The following is an 18,351-nucleotide window of genomic DNA, read 5'->3' on the forward strand; positions in this document are numbered from 1 at the left end:
TTCAAATACTTAATTCTAGCACCATAGGGGAGGACTGAACCCTGGACATGTTCGAAAGAGCCCCAATTGTTTTCTTCGCTTGAACATTAAATTAAAGACTTCAATTAGGTTAACTTCTTTATTGTTTCATCATTAGAAATACAGTCGTTACATAATTGCAAAGTATGTGTTACAAAGATTTAATCGCGCCAATATATTCTTACACAATCATAAGTCAAGAAGATTACAATATATTTATCCGTCTCTTAATTTTAAACAGTAAAAATTAAAGCTTTTTTTTTAACAATATAAGAAAATACTTTTATGTCCTGTAAGTTTTGGGCATTACTTAAAAAAATTTAGATTCATGTTTCAATCGAGAATGAGATCCGCGCACTTTGTTTTATTTATTTTCATTTATTCTTCATTCATTTCCGCGTCCATCGTGTTGTCTTTAAAAATGTGGCACTTGAAAAACCCACGATCCTGTTTCGGGTCTGTACTCTATAAACTTGGCTCCGAGTTTCAAAGAGGCCTTTTCTAGATTATCTTCAAATTTGGTGGTGACAATCTTCTCCGGGCTTGTAATTGGTAAATGGGTTGTCTTGTCAACTGGGAAAACGTGATCTAGGGTTACTTGGGCTTTCTTGTTTAACCCTTCACCAACTGGAGGTTTATTATCATCATCCATGTAGACGACAATTTGTTTTCTTTGAAAATGAACAATTTCATCCAGATTCAAGCCAGCAACATTTGTAACTCCGAAGAAGCACACGTTTCCGTAATTCTCTCTTCCAACCGCGAAGTTTTCCACAAAGCAATTGCCATCTTTATCGACCATATTCCCTAAAGTATCCATGGAAGGTACGGTGTAGTAACCGGCTCTGGTTAAGACAATTCCGGCAGGATGTGATGTTTTCTCTGGACTGTTGTTATTTTTATCATTAAAATTTTCACTAGTGTCATCGTTATCTTCATTTTCGGTGTGGTCGCTCGATATTGAGTGGGCGACTTCAAAAAGTTTGGTATTTCGTGGTTGAAGTTCGCTGATGGTGTTCTCAAGGGCAGTTAGGTTTCTACCACTGTTGAGTAAATCGTCGTTGTGTTTTGGCGAAAAGTCAGGTTGCCTGATGGGAGACTTTGAAGAATCTATTATTGCCGGACTCGAGAGACTTTCTTCGAGACGTTTATTTTCGGGTGAAAGCTTGGGTTTAATAGCCAGTTTTTTAATACTCTGACGAGGGACAAAAATTTCGTTCGAGAGCGCCGCGGCTTCTTCTTCTAATCCATCAAACAACGTTGAAGAATTTTTCACACTGGCAAGAGGTTGTATGGCTTTGGGTTTAAGTTTGGAAACCGCGTGCGCTTCAACTTTTGGACTGTTTAGCATCGCCTTTTGCGCAGCGGGATTGGTAGGTTTCAGTATCTCCTCCCTCTTATTAGTATCCCTAATCAGGTTCCTGAAGAGAGGCGAATCACTGAATGGATAATTAGCCAAAGCCAATATTTGTTGCTGAGCTTGAGCTTGACTGGCCAAGTTATTAGCATTGGCATCCATCCCTAACCCAACACCGGTTCCCATACCAGAAGGGTTGAACGCTGTCATTGAATTATTCGCTGACGGGTTTCCAAATGAAAATGGTTGAGTACTAGCTCCAAAGCTGAAGTTCAGAGGTTTATTAGCGGTAGCCGTGTTCCCAAATAATGAGGTTCCCGTTGTTCCTCCTAAGGTATTTCCAAATGATAAACCTCCCAGGCCAGTTTGACCAAGTCCAGTTGAGGCACCAAATCCTGGTGTAGCTCCAAAACCAGTTGCCGGTTTTTGGTTAAAAAGTCCCATTCCATTGCTAGGCGTTGTTGAAAAACCCTGGAAACCAGTTGAAGATGGGAAACTCGTAGCCGTTGCCGTTAGTTTGGGTCCAAAAAGACTTCCACCAGCTGTACTGGTATTGGTTCCAAATGAAAATGGAGCGGCTGATGTTGTAGTTGCGGCCCCAAATGCCGGCTTCATTCCTAATATTCCAGTTTGTTGGGTTGTTTGGCCAAAACCAGTTCCAAAAGCGGGTGCGCTTCCAAAGACGCCAGAAGCCTGGGAAGTGGCTGGAGCTCCAAATAAACCAGTTTGATTTTGACCAAACATGGGTTTTTGTTGAGCCGCTTGCCCAAAGAGAGGAGTAGTTGTTGAGCCTCCAAAGCTAAATGGAGCCGCAGTGGCTGTAGTTGTTGCAGTTCCAAAACCCAAAGGTTTACTAAATAGTCCCGCACTCGCTGGTTGGGTGGTTTGACCAAAAAGACTCGGAGTAGAAGTTGTTCCAAAGGTCCCGGGAGTTGAGGAACCAAATAATGAAGGTTTGTTTTGATTTGAATTGAAACTGAAGGAGGAAGTTGCTGGGGTGCTTCCAAAGAGACCGCCACTAGCTGGAGTTGTGGCTCCAAATCCAACTGACTGAGGTCCTTTTCGGTTCGCTTGATAGTCTTCCACTCTCAGTTCTTCCAAACTCTTGTTTTCATATTCTTTCATGCACGTTATACATTGATGTCTAGTGTTTATGTTAGTAGACACCCCATTCTTCATCATAGTATCAGTTCCAGTTGGTGGGTTGAATTTTACAGTCGTTCCAGAAGTCATGGGAGCTGAGAATCCACTGGACCCAAACAGACCACCAGTGGAGACGGAGCTTTGTCCAAAAAGACCCGTAGTTTGCTGGGGCTGAGTTTGACCAAATAGACTAGGAGTTGATGTGTTGAAATTTCCTCCAAATGAAGGTCTAGGTGTTCCAAAGGCTGACGTAGCCGAACCTCCAAACAACCCCGTTCCAGTATTGGCTTGAGAAGTACTTCCAAAGAGGGCTGAAGCGGTTGTTGTTTGGCCAAAACTTCCAAATCCTGTACTAGCTGGAGCCGCAGTGGCCCCAAATCCCGTACTTTGGCCAAATAACCCAGTACTTGGTGTGTTAGTTGTATTGTTGAACATATTACTAGTTGCTGGGGCAGCCGCAGCACCAAAACCTCCAAACACGGGAGTGGTTTGCTTGACTCCAAATCCAGGTGCACTTTGGCCAAAGGTGCTAGTAGCGGCGCCAAAACCGGTACTTCCAAACGTAGATGTGGTTCCGAATTTATTAGCAGTGTTTCCAAACATGGTTTTAACGTACTCGAATGGCTTCTATGACGGACAATAAGACTGTTACCAGTACTCTTTCTTTAGTTCATAACTTTCAATGGCTCTGAATGTTTAGATCACGCCTAAAAATGGTTTTTACAAGAATATTAGGGCTCTTTCGACCAACAGCCCAGGTCAATAATGTTTAAACTATGATATAAATTCTGACACAGAATTAAGAGGAGCGTAATTTTGATTATTTACATTAAAATTTAGGCTTAGCAAAACAGTAAAATAAATACAACTACATACCGGAAAATACTGAATCATAGCTAGCGGGCGAATACATCGTACGTATAATTGTTTAATGCTTTAGAATTAGAAAGGTGACTATTATTTTAAAATTTTGAAGTTTCAAACATGAACTCAGAGCCTAATAACGAAATATATGTAGAAGAGGTTCAAGAGGAATTTCGATTGCGCCACTCGTGCATAATAATAAAATGGCGGAAAATTGGAAAAAATCAAGTCTTTCCAAGCATAGCCCACTCGATCACGCACTCGACAACGCAAGCTGCTCGGCTGCTCGCGCTATTAGTGTGCTACCGCGAAGCTGGGGGGGGGGAGAGGAAACTGTGACGTCAATATTGGGCCCCGAATTTGTATTGCCCAAGCTGACGACATCTCGCGACTGCCAATATGGTCGCCTGAAAATAAGGTAAGAGATAAGTGCATGTGACGTCACTACAAAGTTCGTGGTAACACACTATAGAAAAAGAGCGACTTTTGGATTATCGGCAGGAAGTTCGAAGGAACGCAAAATGAACATGAGACGTGTGTTTTGACGTGTTTTATTATTCTAAAAAGGATTCAAGCTTTTAGAGTCGATGTACATTTTAACAAAATTAAATTTCCAATGTCAAAATTGTCCTTATAACCGTTTTCCAAAATAAAGATTGTACCAGATTGTCTAGCCCAGATCCTTTACGTACACTCTCGCTATCCCTACTACAATAAATATACTTCTAGTGAAATATCGCTTAAAGGGAGGGTGAAGTGGAAAACCAAGTGATTTTTTCATCGATTCTTCTTCTAATTATAGGACATTTCCGCACGCGCATTCTTTATCCATGGTTCCACGATATTTGGTGGTTTTTCCAGCTGTAGGAATCCATAAACTCCGGTACCACTTTTTAAAAGTGGAGAATAGTGTTTTGGGCTGTTTAGAAGACATTGTTAAATTATAATTAAATGAAGAGAAACAATAAAATTGAAACGCACGCTCCCGCCATATTTCGAAGTCTGCCACTGCCTAACTTCAGCAGCGCCATCTAGCGGTCCATGTTTGCAAGCAATAAGCGTTTTCATTCTGGCTTGGAAGAGGGAAGTAACTGGAAGGGAAATCTTGCGGTACCCAAGCTCGGGACACGGAATTGCGCAATTGGTTGAACGTCATATAGTGCTGCCACCTTTAAGAGTAATTTTGAAGTAAAAGTACTTTTATTTTTTATGGCGAACGTTCAGGCTTGGAAGAGGGAAGTACTCTTTATTTATATTTTTATGATATCGGAAGTCACTTTTACAATTAATGTAACAGCAGTACTTCCCCATAACTAAACAGAGTCAAAATAATAAAAACCGTTGCGAATTGCGCGTTGCTAAACTTTGGAAGAGAAAAGTTAGCCTAAACCGTGCCTCCCGCCCGTCACTGAATTTATTTTTTTCGAAACTGAAAAAAGCAGACGAATTTCACAAAATAAGAATAAATTTCAACACTAGGTGCCGCTACAGACTGACGTTCAACCAAATTCGCCCCCCTCCTGTCCCGCGCCTGGGTACGTACGGCTTATGTTAGAGGTATCGTATTTTCCATTCCAGTACTTCTCTCTTCCAAGATTCTGGGTTCTTTTTGGGGGCGTTTTCCGAGACAACTGGCTGCTGCGAATTTCTGTCCGATCTTTGCTGGTAAATATTTTGATTTTATTTATATTTTAAGGGTTAATTTGGATTAAATACCAATGTTTTATCGCAACCGATCGAAAATTAATCGTCGCAAGTGGAAAATTTATGCTTTACTGTGCCAAATACGTTGGCACACTACGACCAAGGCTTAGTACCCTTGGTCTTTTGGGGGCCGGCATGATCTTGGAAGAGGGAAGTAACTGGAAGGGAAATCTTGCGGTACCCAAGCTCGGGACACGGAATTGCGCAATTGGTTGAACGTCATATAGTGCTGCCACCTTTAAGAGTAATTTTGAAGTAAAAGTACTTTTATTTTTTATGGCGAACGTTCAGGCTTGGAAGAGGGAAGTACTCTTTATTTATATTTTTATGATATCGGAAGTCACTTTTACAATTAATGTAACAGCAGTACTTCCCCATAACTAAACAGAGTCAAAATAATAAAAACCGTTGCGAATTGCGCGTTGCTAAACTTTGGAAGAGAAAAGTTAGCCTAAACCGTGCCTCCCGCCCGTCACTGAATTTATTTTTTTCGAAACTGAAAAAAGCAGACGAATTTCACAAAATAAGAATAAATTTCAACACTAGGTGCCGCTACAGACTGACGTTCAACCAAATTCGCCCCCCTCCTGTCCCGCGCCTGGGTACGTACGGCTTATGTTAGAGGTATCGTATTTTCCATTCCAGTACTTCTCTCTTCCAAGGCATGATCATCCCGCATGGCCGCATTCACAACACATTGACGCACTACGACCAAGGCTTAGTAACCTGGTGTTTTTGGGAGTTGCAGTCTTTCAATGGTGGCTACGGAGATCTTTCCAGGTAAATATTTCATTTATATATTAAGGGTTAATTTAGATTAAATACCAAAGCTTCATCGCAACCAAACGGGACTTAAGCGTTACCCCCATTCCGCTTTAGATATGGGTTGTCTCTCCCGAATCCCAAGTTCCCAACTAGACTCCGACACCTACCAAGGGAAGTTCGACTTTCTATTCTTGGTTGGTTTTCCCTAACAACGCGTTGCAAATATTTTGACCTTTTAAGCTTGTTCAAAATCTTAAACTCCCCTAATCAAACTTATTTTTCTGATGCCCCTTCTGTCACCCCCACAAGGGGTCATGGTAAAAGATTATTCCACCAATATGCCCGTAAAAACCAGCTTAAGGTCTCCTTTTTTCGTAGATTGGTCACCATTAGGAATTCACTTCCCCCTGAGATTGTATCATTAAAATCTATTCCCCAATTTAAGTCAGCATTGAAACAGTACTTCAAACTATAATGCCCCGTATGTGCCTCTATGTTCTTCGGAGCTGTAAGGTTTTCTCATAGACCCTAGCTGGACATTCCCCCACAGGAGCAAAAAAAAGTGGAAAATTGATTGTTAAGCGTGCAAAATAGGTTTCTTAATTACGACCTTTGTTTGTAGAAAACATAGCCTTAGTTTATTTTGGGGAGTTGTGGTAAAAATGCACACAGTATTCGTGATTCACATTTATGTCGTACTTATTCAAAATATTTGAAATTAATCTTATTAATTGCGCATTGCATTTATTCCTGTTTTTAGTCGGTTTAAAAGAAATTCAAAATGATTATTTAATTGATATTTCAAGATTGACCCTAAAAAGTATTAGTATTTATTTTTATAGTTACATTAAATGATTTATTTGGAAGTAAAACTGATGTTATTCATAATACCCTCAGGGCCGGATTAAAGGGGGGCTGAGGGGGCACTGTCCTGGGTGCAAGGCTTGTTGGGGCGCATTCAGTTCCCCATCCACCCATACTGAAATCTTGGGGATCGAGTAAAAAGGGGCCGAGTAATTGAGAAAAATGTTCATAAACAGACCCTCCATAGGAATAGTATTACCCAACTTTGGAGGTTCATAACTCTGGTTCTACTAGATATGGGATGATGCCCTTTGAGTATGTTTTAGTCCTATTTGCCCCCCCCCATCCAACCATACTAAAATCTTGGGGATCGAGTAATTGAGAAAAATGTTCATAAACAGACCCTCCATAGGAATAGTATTACCCAACTTTGGAGGTTCATAACTCTGGTTCTACTAGATATGGGATGATGCCCCTTGAGTATCTTATAGTCCAATTTCCCCCCCATCCAACCATACTAAAGTCTTGGGGATCGAGTAATTGAGAAAAATGTTCATAAACAGACCCTCCATAGGAATAGTATTACCCAACTTTGGAGGTTCATAACTCTGGTTCTACTAGATATGGGATGATGCCCCTTGAGTATCTTATAGTCCAATTCCCCCCCCCATCCAACCATACTAAAGTCTTGGGGATCGAGTAATTGAGAAAAATGTTCATAAACAAGACCCTCCATAGGAATAGTATTCCACCCAACTTTGGAGGTTCATAACTCTGGTTCTACTAGATATGGGATGATGCCCCTTGAGTATCTTATAGTCCAATTCCCCCCCCCCCATCCAACCATACTAAAGTCTTGGGGATCGAGTAATTGAGAAAAATGTTCATAAACAGACCCTCCATAGGAATAGTATTACCCAACTTTGGAGGTTCATAACTCTGGTTCTACTAGATATGGGATGATGCCCTTTGAGTATCTTATAGTCCTATTTGCCCCCCCCCATCCGACCATAGTAAAATCTTGAGGATCGAGTAAAAAGGGGCCGAGTAATTGAGAAAAATGTTCATAAACAGACCCTCCATAGGAATAGCATTACACCCAACTTTGGAGACTCATAGCTCTGGTTCTAGTAGAGATACGGAAATGTCCTTTGATTATGTTATAGTCCTGTTCTCCCCCCCCCATCCGACTATAGTAAAATCTTGAGGATCGAGTAAAAAGGGGCCAATTAATTGAGGAAAGTTAAGAATAGCATTACACCCAACTTTGGAGGTTCCTAACTCTGGTTCTACTAGAGATGGGAAGATACCCTTTGAGTATGTTATAGTGCTATTTGCCCCCCCCATCCAACCATAGTAAAATCTTGAGGATCGAGTAAAAAGGGGCCAATTAATTGAGAAAAATGTTCATAAACAGACCCTCCATAGGAATAGCATTACACCCAATTTTGGGGGTTCATAACTCTGGTTCAACTAGAGATGGGAAGATGCCCTTTGATTATGTTATAGTCCTATTTGCCCCCTACCCCCCACCCATCCATAGTAAAATTTTGGGATCGAGTGAAAAGGGGCCGAGTAATTGAGAAAAATGTTCATCAACAGACCCTCCATAGGAATAGCATTACACCCAATTTTGGGGGTTCATAACTTTGGTTCTACTAGAGATGGGAAGATGACCTTTGATTATGTAATAGTCCTATTTGCCCCCTACCCCCCCCCATCCAACCTTAGTAAAATTTTGGGATCGAGTGAAAAGGGGCCGAGTAATTGAGAAAAATGTTCATCAACAGACCCTCCATAGGAATAGCATTACACCCAATTTTGGGGGTTCATAACTCTGATTCTACTAGAGATGGGAAGGTGCCCTTTGATTATGTTATAGTCCTATTTGCCCCCTACCCCCCCCCCATCCAACCTTAGTAAAATTTTGGGATCGAGTAAAAAGGGGCTGAATAATTGAGGAAAATGTTCTTAAACAAACACTCCATAGGAATAGCATTATACCCAATTTTGGGGGTTCATAACTCTGGTTCTACTAGATATGGGAAGATGCCCTTTGATTATGTTTAGTTAGAGGGGGCGAGGGGGTACAGGCCCACGGGAGCAGCGCTTGTTGGGGGCACATTGATTTAAACTATTCCCCCCTTAGCAACATTTGCTGTTCCTTTTTTTGTGGACTTAAGTGGGCGCGCATTATCTCGGCCCCCGGGTGCAAAATTGTTTAATCCGGCCCTGAAAATACTTGTGCCATTTAAGTTGATAATAATTTTAATTTGTATTTGATTGTTTTATTTTTATTTTTTATAGCTATCATGCGTTTCCAAAGGAGCAATTTGTGTTGGATTCTAGAATGAATAACTATTTATTTGGCAAAAAATGGCACATTAATATTAATCAGGTCAATAAACCCAGTACAATTCCATTCTTAATTCGGATCTACACTTTGATTTTATCCGCTGAAACTGAATCTCTTTACAAAAACTATTTAGACAGCGTGTGAAACACTTTAGGCCCTTAGTGCAATAATTAAATCTTATTAATAGTAATTATAGCAATATTAACAGGACAATTCCATTCTTAATTCGGGCCTACATTTTGATTTTATCCGTTGAAAGGGAATCTCACTAGCAAAACTATTTAGACAGCGTGTGAAGCGACTTTTAGACCATTATTAGGGTATTTAGTTTATTATTTATTATTCTATTTATTGTTAGAAGGGAAGCGCTGTGTCCTTTAATTTTTAGGGATTTTTCTTTTCGCCAGGACATAAATAAAATCTTACTTATGGAATAGGTGAACACTGGTCCTAGCCCTCCCTTTTAAGAATAATGAACGCGTAATCAGGATTTCAAGGGTGAGATTCCCTTTGCGGTATTAAGGTATCTAGTTTATGGTTTTAATTATATTTTTAGAGGAAAAGCGTTTGGCAACTCGTTGAGGGAGTTTTGTAGGATCTAAATAAATTTCTAATTTAGGTTTAAGGTAGAAGGTTGCTTATACGCTTTCTCCTTTAAAAGTAAACACGATTTTAAGCGGGTTTAAGGCGAGGCTTAGCTTTTTATGGTATTCTTTCCCTATTAATGTTACGAGTGTGCCATTTATTTGCCAAATAATAGTCATTTGTCTTATGCCGGAACCTTTAACGTCGCATCATGAGAGAATACTCGAGTGGATTTTCGTATTAAGGTAATTAATTTCAAGTTAATCGTGTGCCTTTTTCCAAATACTAATTCGAATTTTTCTTGCGCAGGAAAAATTGGACGTCTGCGAGTGGACTTTCATTGGAAATCCCATGCTAAGGACGAAGTTTCCTGGTTTTGGGGGCTCCATAGCGGGCTTTAGTTTAAATTTAATAATTCCCGAGTTAACCAGGGACTTGTTAAATTTAAATTGGGCTCAAATTTAAATTGGGCTCGCAAGGCTTACGTTGGGGGTGGTAGCTTAAGTTTAAATCTAAAGTTTCGATATTGGGGAAGGAACAAAAATAGTCGAAAATCACTTAGGGTAGTATTTTTGACCTTTTTTATGCTCTTTTTATTGTTTTTTTAATAATTTTTTTATTTTTTAATAAATTTTTCATAAAAAATTTATTTTTTTTATTAATTTATAATTTTTTTTATAAAAAAGATGTTTTTAGTGTATTTTGTTCTCTATTTTATTAAAAAATAAGCCTAAAAGGGGTCAAAAAAACCCCCCTAAGTCCAGACATTAAAAAATTTAAGCCAAGTCTAGTATCGTAAAAATTTAAAGAAAAGAAAGAACGAGGTTTAAGGCAAAATTTATTCAATAAGAAACAGAAAAACCAATTGTTTACAAAAATTTCGAACAAAAAAAATATTAAAGAGTTATATAAGTTAAAGTTTGAACGCGAAAAAAATAATAAGTAGTTACATATAAAATGGCAAGCAAAAAAAACTAAAATAAGTGGTTACACGTAAAATTTACAAGTAAAGAAGTTGAATTTTGTGTCTTCTAGCTTCGATGATTTTCTCCGTAACTCCGACTCGAATGTTGAGAGAGATTGCCAAGTCCGGAAGATGACATCGTGTAACGGAATCCAACAAAGCTTGTCATCAGGAATGATACATAGCAAGTCCAGAACAGCGGAAGTCATCGTGCAACGTTAATCCAACAAAGGATGTCATCAGGAATGATAAGTCTCGGAATCGCCAGTTATCGGGAAAGATACATCATATAATGACCAGACACAGAAAATCCAAGAATATCAGCTGCATCTATAAATGAAAACATATTAATAACACATCTTAAACTATTGCCTACTTTTGGGTGGTCCTTAATTAAAAAACGGGCTACTAAATTTAGAGAAAAAGACCAATTACCACCGACTAATTGCCACCCTGAATAAAGAAGGCTTGACTACCGTTGATTCCCACCCTTAAATAATTAGATACTCTGGCTAACTAATTATTTACCATAATTGAATAGAAAATAATTTTAGGAAAACCTTACATTTAATTTTAAATTAAATTATGTAATTTAATAATGAAAATAATTTAAAATATCCCCTAAACTAATTTTAGGAAAACTGCCATTTATTTAAATTTAATTGCGTGCCCCTTATAATAGCTTCATAATTTAAAATATCCCCTAAATTAAGTTTATTAAAAGCTGCCATTTATTTATTTAAAACTATTGCCACAGGTAGAACCCATAAATAATAACTTGAGTCGAAATGGGACAAGGCTTAACTTAGGCTTAGGGCAACTGTCCTCGTGTCTTAAAATTATCTCTGCGGAAGTTGATTTTCGAAAATCTGTTGCTTTGTCTCCAAATTAATTAACAATAGCCCCTAAACTAATTTTAGAAAAACCTGCTAACTATTTATTTTAAAACTATTCCCACAGACAGACCCCGTAAATAACTAGGGTTTAAATTGGAAAAGGCTTAGGGCAACTGTCCACCTGTCTTAAAATTCTCTCTGCGGAACTTTATTTTAGAAACTGACGCTTTGTCTCTAAATTAATTAACAATAGCCCCAATCTAATTTTAGGAAAACCCGCTATTTATTTTAAAACTATTCCCACAGACAGACCCCGTAAATAACTAGGCTTTAAATGGGACAAGGCTTAATTTAGGCTTAGGGCACCTGGCCTCGTGTTCTAAAATTCTCTCGGCGGGACCTGATCTCCGAAAATCTGTCGCGTTATATCAAAATTAATTACGTACCCCTTTTAATAGCTAATAATAGGCCCTAAACTAATTATTAAGGGATTCTCTCTTGTACAGCATCTCGTTGTAAAATTTTATTTGTGGTACTTGATTTGTAATAAATAAATAAAATTCACTAACATTTTTTTTTATAAATAAATAAAATTCACTAACATTTAACACTACTTAATTAATTTAAGCACTTGAAATAAAATAAATAATTTAAGGGGGGGCTAGATGAGTTTGGATTATTATAAAGTTAGGCTTACGGACTGTTAAAGCACCACGAGGCCAAGCAATGGCCGCCAAGTACGTTGAAGAGCTTCGAATTCAGCTTGCATCCTCGGGAAGAACGATCAGCGAAATGACGAAACGATCAAGATTCAACTTCAAAAGCCGGGGTCACGATCAGCAGAGCGGGAGAAGTTTTTCCAAGCGACTTTCCTCGACGGCCTGCGGGAACGAATGAACTGCATGACCCGTATCGATCAGCTGAGCGGGAGAGGTTTTTCCAAGCGACTTTCCTCGACGGCTTCCAGGCATCAAATGAGCCGGCTGACTCGAACGATCAACTAAGTAAATTTCCAACGTTGCGGTGGCGCTAAAAGCTCCTATGCGCGGACTCGGGTGCGCCATATCCCAGGCATGAAACTCAAATAGCTGAACACCGCTAGGCCTACTAAATGAATGAACGGTAGGCCTAAATGAATGAAGGCTAGGTAAACTGAATAGACAATCATTACCTATTACCATTAACATCTGTCGTGACGTCACAAGTCAATTACCTCGTTGACGTCATAGCTGACGTCACCGGATATGACGTCATATCCGGTGACGTCACCTATGACGTCATATCCGGTGACGTCAGCTATGACACGTCACCGGATATGACGTCATTGATCACGTCATCGGATTTGACGTCATTGGTCACGTCACCGGATATTACGTCGTTGGCCACGTCACCGGATATGACGTCATAGGAAAAATTTACCATGCTTTAGATGTCAGTAAATACGTAACTACGTACACAGCGCCCCTAGCGGCAATTTATGAACTATCTATTGCTTACACGAATGCCTAGCAGAATTTTATCATGTTTTAGATGTCAGTAAATACGTAACTACGTACACAGCGCCCCTAGCGGCAATTTATGAACTATCTATTGCTTACACGAATGTCTAGCAGAATTTTATCATGTTTTAGATGTCAGTAAATACGTAACTACGTATACAGCGCCCCTAGTGGAAAATGTGTTAATGCTTAATTATCCGTTAATATTAATAATAATAATAACCCATAGCCCCTAAGTAACCCCAAATCCCTATCCCGTTTAAAACCACTAACGAGTTTTTAGTGAGTAGCCCCTCGATAATTACTCGTAATCCAGACGCAACCTTTAATCCTTTCACTACCACACACATAAGCAAACACACAGTTATGTAACCAGCACTAGTTAAAGCATTAGTTTGTTTGTTTTACGTGGCTGTTACGACACGCTTCAGTGCAATCAAGAAGTTATATCAGTATCTCATAACTTCTTGGTGCAATCAAAAGTAGATAGGGGGGAAAGTAAAGCACTTGGAAGATCCCCGCGCCATGAAAACCTAGAAACCCCCTTTCCTCTCTCTCACAGTTCCTACCCCCTCGCGTAGGAGAGGCATTGCACATTGTCAGTGCCTATTTGCAACCGAAAAATAGTTCTGTAAACAGTTTTAAAAGGACTCCTACTAGCTAAGGCTTAACAAGATTGCATACGGATATAGGGTAAAGCAACATCTGTGAGTGGAAACGTTAAAATTAATAAATGACGATCTTTTTACCACGGACGATACTGGAAGTAGAATTAGAATATTTAACTGTATGAAAGGTAATGGATCCATGAATGAACTGTTATATGATATGATTTGTGATCTTCTTAAGTCAAAACATGAAGAAGATAGTAGTGGTTATTCTGCATTTCTTTTTGCCTGGACTATTAAAGGATAAAAATCAGCGCCCCGAATTTTTAAACGATGTAACACTTGGTTGATTTGAATTTTCCTTTAGAGCAGACAATGTCACCGGCTACTGTCCCGGGGCGCTGCCGTCGCTATGAACTACCTCTCAAAAAAAATCGATAAGGGGTTGGGGTGTTTTCTCGAACGTCATTGGCTAACCTTGGAAGAGGGAAGTAACTGGAAGGGAAATCTTGCGGTACCCAAGCTCGGGACACGGAATTGCGCAATTGGTTGAACGTCATATAGTGCTGCCACCTTTAAGAGTAATTTTGAAGTAAAAGTACTTTTATTTTTTATGGCGAACGTTCAGGCTTGGAAGAGGGAAGTACTCTTTATTTATATTTTTATGATATCGGAAGTCACTTTTACAATTAATGTAACAGCAGTACTTCCCCATAACTAAACAGAGTCAAAATAATAAAAACCGTTGCGAATTGCGCGTTGCTAAACTTTGGAAGAGAAAAGTTAGCCTAAACCGTGCCTCCCGCCCGTCACTGAATTTATTTTTTTCGAAACTGAAAAAAGCAGACGAATTTCACAAAATAAGAATAAATTTCAACACTAGGTGCCGCTACAGACTGACGTTCAACCAAATTCGCCCCCCTCCTGTCCCGCGCCTGGGTACGTACGGCTTATGTTAGAGGTATCGTATTTTCCATTCCAGTACTTCTCTCTTCCAAGGGCTAACTCGCATAGGAGGTAAGGGAGAGGAGAGAGAGCTTCTAAACTTAGAGGAAACCCACAGTCAAAGGTGGGGAACCATCCTCGAGCTTTACTTTCCCCCTATCTACTTTTGGTGCAATGCACTTCGAATAAAATCATTCATTCTACAGGGCCGGTAGGCCCTTGTAGATATGACTTGATACTCTTTTGTAACGTTAAAGCAAAATTCACATGCTTTTACCAATTTTCCTATGGAGATTAACATGTGGTTTTTCGTGATATTTAACCACCTCTAACTGAAAAACTAGAGCGAAGTTACTTTTCGGAATACTCTTAATTTAACAATTAAGTATTCAGGGTGTGCGATCGGCTAGTCTAATCAGAAACAATTAAGTCTAAGTATGTTAATTTTAGTTAATTACAGAAGTACTTGTTTCGACCATCGTGATTGGACATAATAATAATGCTAGAACTCTTCGAAAACTCAAAATAACCAAGTATCTATGGTGTAGTGGTTATCACGTCCGCTTTACACTCGGAAGGTCCCAGGTTCGAGCCCTGGTAGATACATGACTTGACTATCGTTATTGGACACAATAATAAGCTAAATCTCCTCGAAAACTCAGAATAACCAAGTATTCGTTGTGTAGTGGTTATCACGTCCGCTTTACATGCGGAAGGTCCCGGGTTCGAGCCCTGGTAGATACATGTTTTGACCATCGTGATTGGACATAATAATAAGCTAGATCTCTTAGGAATCTCAGTATTACCAGGTATGTGTAGTGTAGTGGTTATCTCGTCCGCCTAACACGCGGAAGGTGCAACGTTCGGGCCCTGCTAGATGCATGTTTTGACCATCGTAATTGGGCATAATAATAAGCGGTAAAGAAAACATAATTACTCAAAATTTAATTACATTAAGACTGAAGCGACAGATATTATATAAAAACGTCTTGGTTTGGACCAAGGCCGAAAAAACAAACGATATGTGTGAGGTTTATCAATTGACTGAAGTATCAGATATTGAATTTTTTTCTAGTTGTTTTTATACACTCAATCCTTAATCAATATTTAATTCAATCAACTGATTTTACTGTTAATCGACCTAGTCCCTCTAAATTAATTGAAAAAATTACATATCTACGCTTTTTCAAGAACAATTACATTTTCCGAAAACATTTTATAATGAAATTAATTATTTTGAAGGGATTTCGGGTCAATGCTCACTAACTTGTGAGCATCTTGACCGACATAGTTTTAATTGTTGCTGGCTTGACAAATTTTCAAGTTTGCACCAAAAGAAGTTTAAATCTGTTTTAAGTTGTTGATAAGACTGTCGTTTAGAGTGAATGTCGTCTACTTAAGACAAAGCAACAAAGTTTATCCTGTGTGGTAAAGGGTAAAGATCACATAAACAGAAATACTTCTCAGACTTGTTATATTCATTTCCCGCGGAAATAATATGGTTAAACACATCATTCATTACTAGTTATGCCAAGAAGGTCACATTTAACTCCGACACCCCCTCCCTTCCTCTATTTTCAAAATATATGGCATTTTATAATCACCAGTGGTTTCAGTGTATGGGTCATCTGAGCCGTCGCAACACACTCAGCCAATATTACCATAGACTGAGTTATGACCAAGAAATTCTTAAGTACGGAAAAGGAAGTTCCAGTGCAACTTTACCATCAAAGAGGCGACAATAGAAATGTAGCATTTCGATATACGAAATTAAATGTATAAATTCGCGCAACACCCTTGTTTGGCATCCACGATCAAATATTTACATTTTCCATTCGAGTTATGCCAAAGTTCGCTTGCTTTTTTTAGACATCCAGTAGAACATTTCAAATATTCAATACTGTATCCTCAACATGATAAATAAATTTCACGATAAAATGTTTTCGGAAAATGTAATTGTTCTTGAAAAAGCGTAGATATGTAATTTTTTCAATTAATTTAGAGGGACTAGGTCGATTAACAGTAAAATCAGTTGATTGAATTAAATATTGATTAAGGATTGAGTGTATAAAAACAACTAGAAAAAAATTCAATATCTGATACTTCAGTCAATTGATAAACCTCACACATATCGTTTGTTTTTTCGGCCTTGGTCCAAACCAAGACGTTTTTATATAATTATAACTTTGAAACTGTATTCAAAATATTCATACTCGACTGACGGCTCTACCATGTTGAGCAAGCACTTTAATCATACTCTAATTCAGAGGTATGAATCAAGTTTCTATACCTTAGCAACTAACTATAATTAGTAAGCTTACAAGTAAAAATAAATTTATCAGGCAGACTTATAAATATTAATGCAATATTTTATTTCGAAATATATTCCATCAGATACATTCGGATTTAATAAAAATTTGTAATTAAAATACTTTTCAAATGTGGTAATCATTCATTATAACTTTGGTTAAAGTCTTTTATTCTTTTTATTATTTGACGCCATAACTATAATTAATAAGCTTATAAATAGAAATAATTTTATCAAGTAATATTTTCTAAATATTAATGCAAGTTTTATTTTGAAATATATTTCATTGATACATTAGATTTTATTAAAAAGATTAATAATGAAAATAATAAGAATATTTTTATAAACGTGTAACTTCCGAGTGTTGAGTCCAGGTACTGAAAATAATAAGAAAATTTATATTATTAACAAATTTTAATCGGCTTAGAATTTCCACCGCTTTTCCACGATAATATCCTACGGTGGAAAACGAGGTTGTTGGGATGGAAAACCAGGGTATTTGGTGGCAAAACGTAGCATTATGCTTTTGCGTCAAGATCGGAAGCGCGTAAAGCCACTGAGGCCAGAAACTCACAAAATATTTGCGAAATCACGAAATTCCGTACACTTTTTTTTTGATATGGTCGGACCCCTCGTATATTGTACTTGGTATGCCTCAAAACATAAACATTTATAGCTTAGAAAGAAATACCAATATGGCTGCAAGGAATGAAGTAACGCCAGAATTGCCAGGAACGTTTGAAACAATACCGAACATCTGCAATTATAATAAATAAATGAATTAGTTCTTCCATGATAGAACTAAACAGAAATATTCAATTAATTTGCTCGAATCGGCAAATAATAATGCTTCAACACGAACGATTTGATTAAACAAACAAATCAAAATTTTCTAATAACTAAAAGTTAGATTAGAGCCCCATCGTTAGTAAGGCTCCATCTATCAAGATCATTCTTTGGAATAAGTATTAGTAAGTATCCCCATCCATTTTAAATCACCAATGAATCCCTATCACTTTTAAAAGTATCAATAAAAATCACCAATGAAAGAAAATCTTCATTAGTGAATAGCCCCTCGACGCGCTACTTTTAACAGTGCTAAAAGAATTACCGGGAACCACTAAATAACCCTTATTCCCAATCCCTTTAAAAATCGGCAATGAGTTTTTTAGTGAGTAGCCCCTCGATGCGCTACATTCAACGTTTCTAAAATCATTACACGCAACCCATATAAGAAACCCTTACAAAAATTAAGTTTTAAAATCCCTAACAAAATTCCCCAATGAGTGAAAGTTACAATTAGTTAGTAATTAGTTCTTAAACAGTGCTAAGATGATTACCCGTAACCTTTAAGTACACCTTAATCCCAATTCCGTTAAAAATCGACGAGTTTCGAGTGAGTAGCACCTCGATGATTAACCGTAATCCAGACATAACTCATAATCCTCATCCAATTTAAATCATCAACCCTTTTAAAAGCATCCATGGAAATCACCAATATATGAAAATTTTCATTAGTGCATAGCCCCTCGACACCTTTAACAGTGCTAAAATGATTACCCAGTAACATCGAAGTTTCCTTTAATAGAAGAACA

At 38.2% G+C, this 18,351-nt stretch overlaps 2 protein-coding genes and 1 non-coding gene across 4 annotated transcripts; 2 read left to right on the forward strand and 1 right to left on the reverse strand.

The window, feature by feature from the left end:
• Positions 1-104: 104 nt before the first annotated feature.
• On the reverse strand, positions 105-3,575 carry LOC149588532 (nuclear pore complex protein Nup98-Nup96-like). 2 transcript variants are annotated; one of them, XM_089862570.1, is made up of 3 exons: positions 3,395-3,575; positions 2,281-3,225; positions 105-2,250 (listed from the first exon to the last, which is right to left on the reverse strand). In XM_089862570.1, the coding sequence occupies exons 2-3, from the start codon at positions 3,119-3,121 to the stop codon at positions 434-436; spliced, it is 2,658 nt and encodes an 885-aa protein (XP_089718696.1). In that variant the 5' UTR covers positions 3,122-3,225; positions 3,395-3,575; the 3' UTR covers positions 105-433. The 2 variants fall into 2 exon arrangements, with proteins under 2 accessions (XP_089718696.1, XP_089718695.1); XM_089862569.1 differs by having other exon boundaries at positions 105-3,225; positions 3,395-3,573.
• Positions 3,576-4,990: 1,415 nt separating this feature from the next.
• LOC149588533 (uncharacterized) lies at positions 4,991-11,960 on the forward strand. Its single transcript, XM_089862578.1, has 4 exons — positions 4,991-5,047; positions 5,749-5,866; positions 8,963-9,841; positions 10,632-11,960. The coding sequence occupies exons 2-3, from the start codon at positions 5,751-5,753 to the stop codon at positions 9,153-9,155; spliced, it is 309 nt and encodes a 102-aa protein (XP_089718704.1). The 5' UTR covers positions 4,991-5,047; positions 5,749-5,750; the 3' UTR covers positions 9,156-9,841; positions 10,632-11,960.
• A 3,021-nt stretch (positions 11,961-14,981) lies between these two features.
• Positions 14,982-15,054, forward strand: TRNAV-UAC (transfer RNA valine (anticodon UAC)). Its single transcript has one exon. It is a non-coding gene; the product is annotated as a tRNA-Val (tRNA).
• The last annotated feature ends 3,297 nt before the right edge of the window (positions 15,055-18,351 follow it).

Source organism: Phalangium opilio, unplaced genomic scaffold (genome assembly GCF_054372755.1).
Source record: "Phalangium opilio isolate 3A_F unplaced genomic scaffold, DU_Popi_V2 ptg000540l_1, whole genome shotgun sequence".
NCBI lineage: Eukaryota > Metazoa > Arthropoda > Arachnida > Opiliones > Phalangiidae > Phalangium > Phalangium opilio.

Bases quoted from the DNA above. Each gene is read 5' to 3' on its own strand.
- LOC149588532 (XM_089862569.1), bottom strand. From the start codon at position 3,121: ATGTTTGGAAACACTGCTAATAAATTCGGAACCACATCTACGTTTGGA.
- LOC149588533 (XM_089862578.1), top strand. From the start codon at position 5,751: ATGATCATCCCGCATGGCCGCATTCACAACACATTGACGCACTACGAC. The intron at 5,867-8,962 runs GTAAATATTTCA...TATTTTTTATAG, and splicing joins GGCTACGGAGATCTTTCCAG to CTATCATGCGTTTCCAAAGG.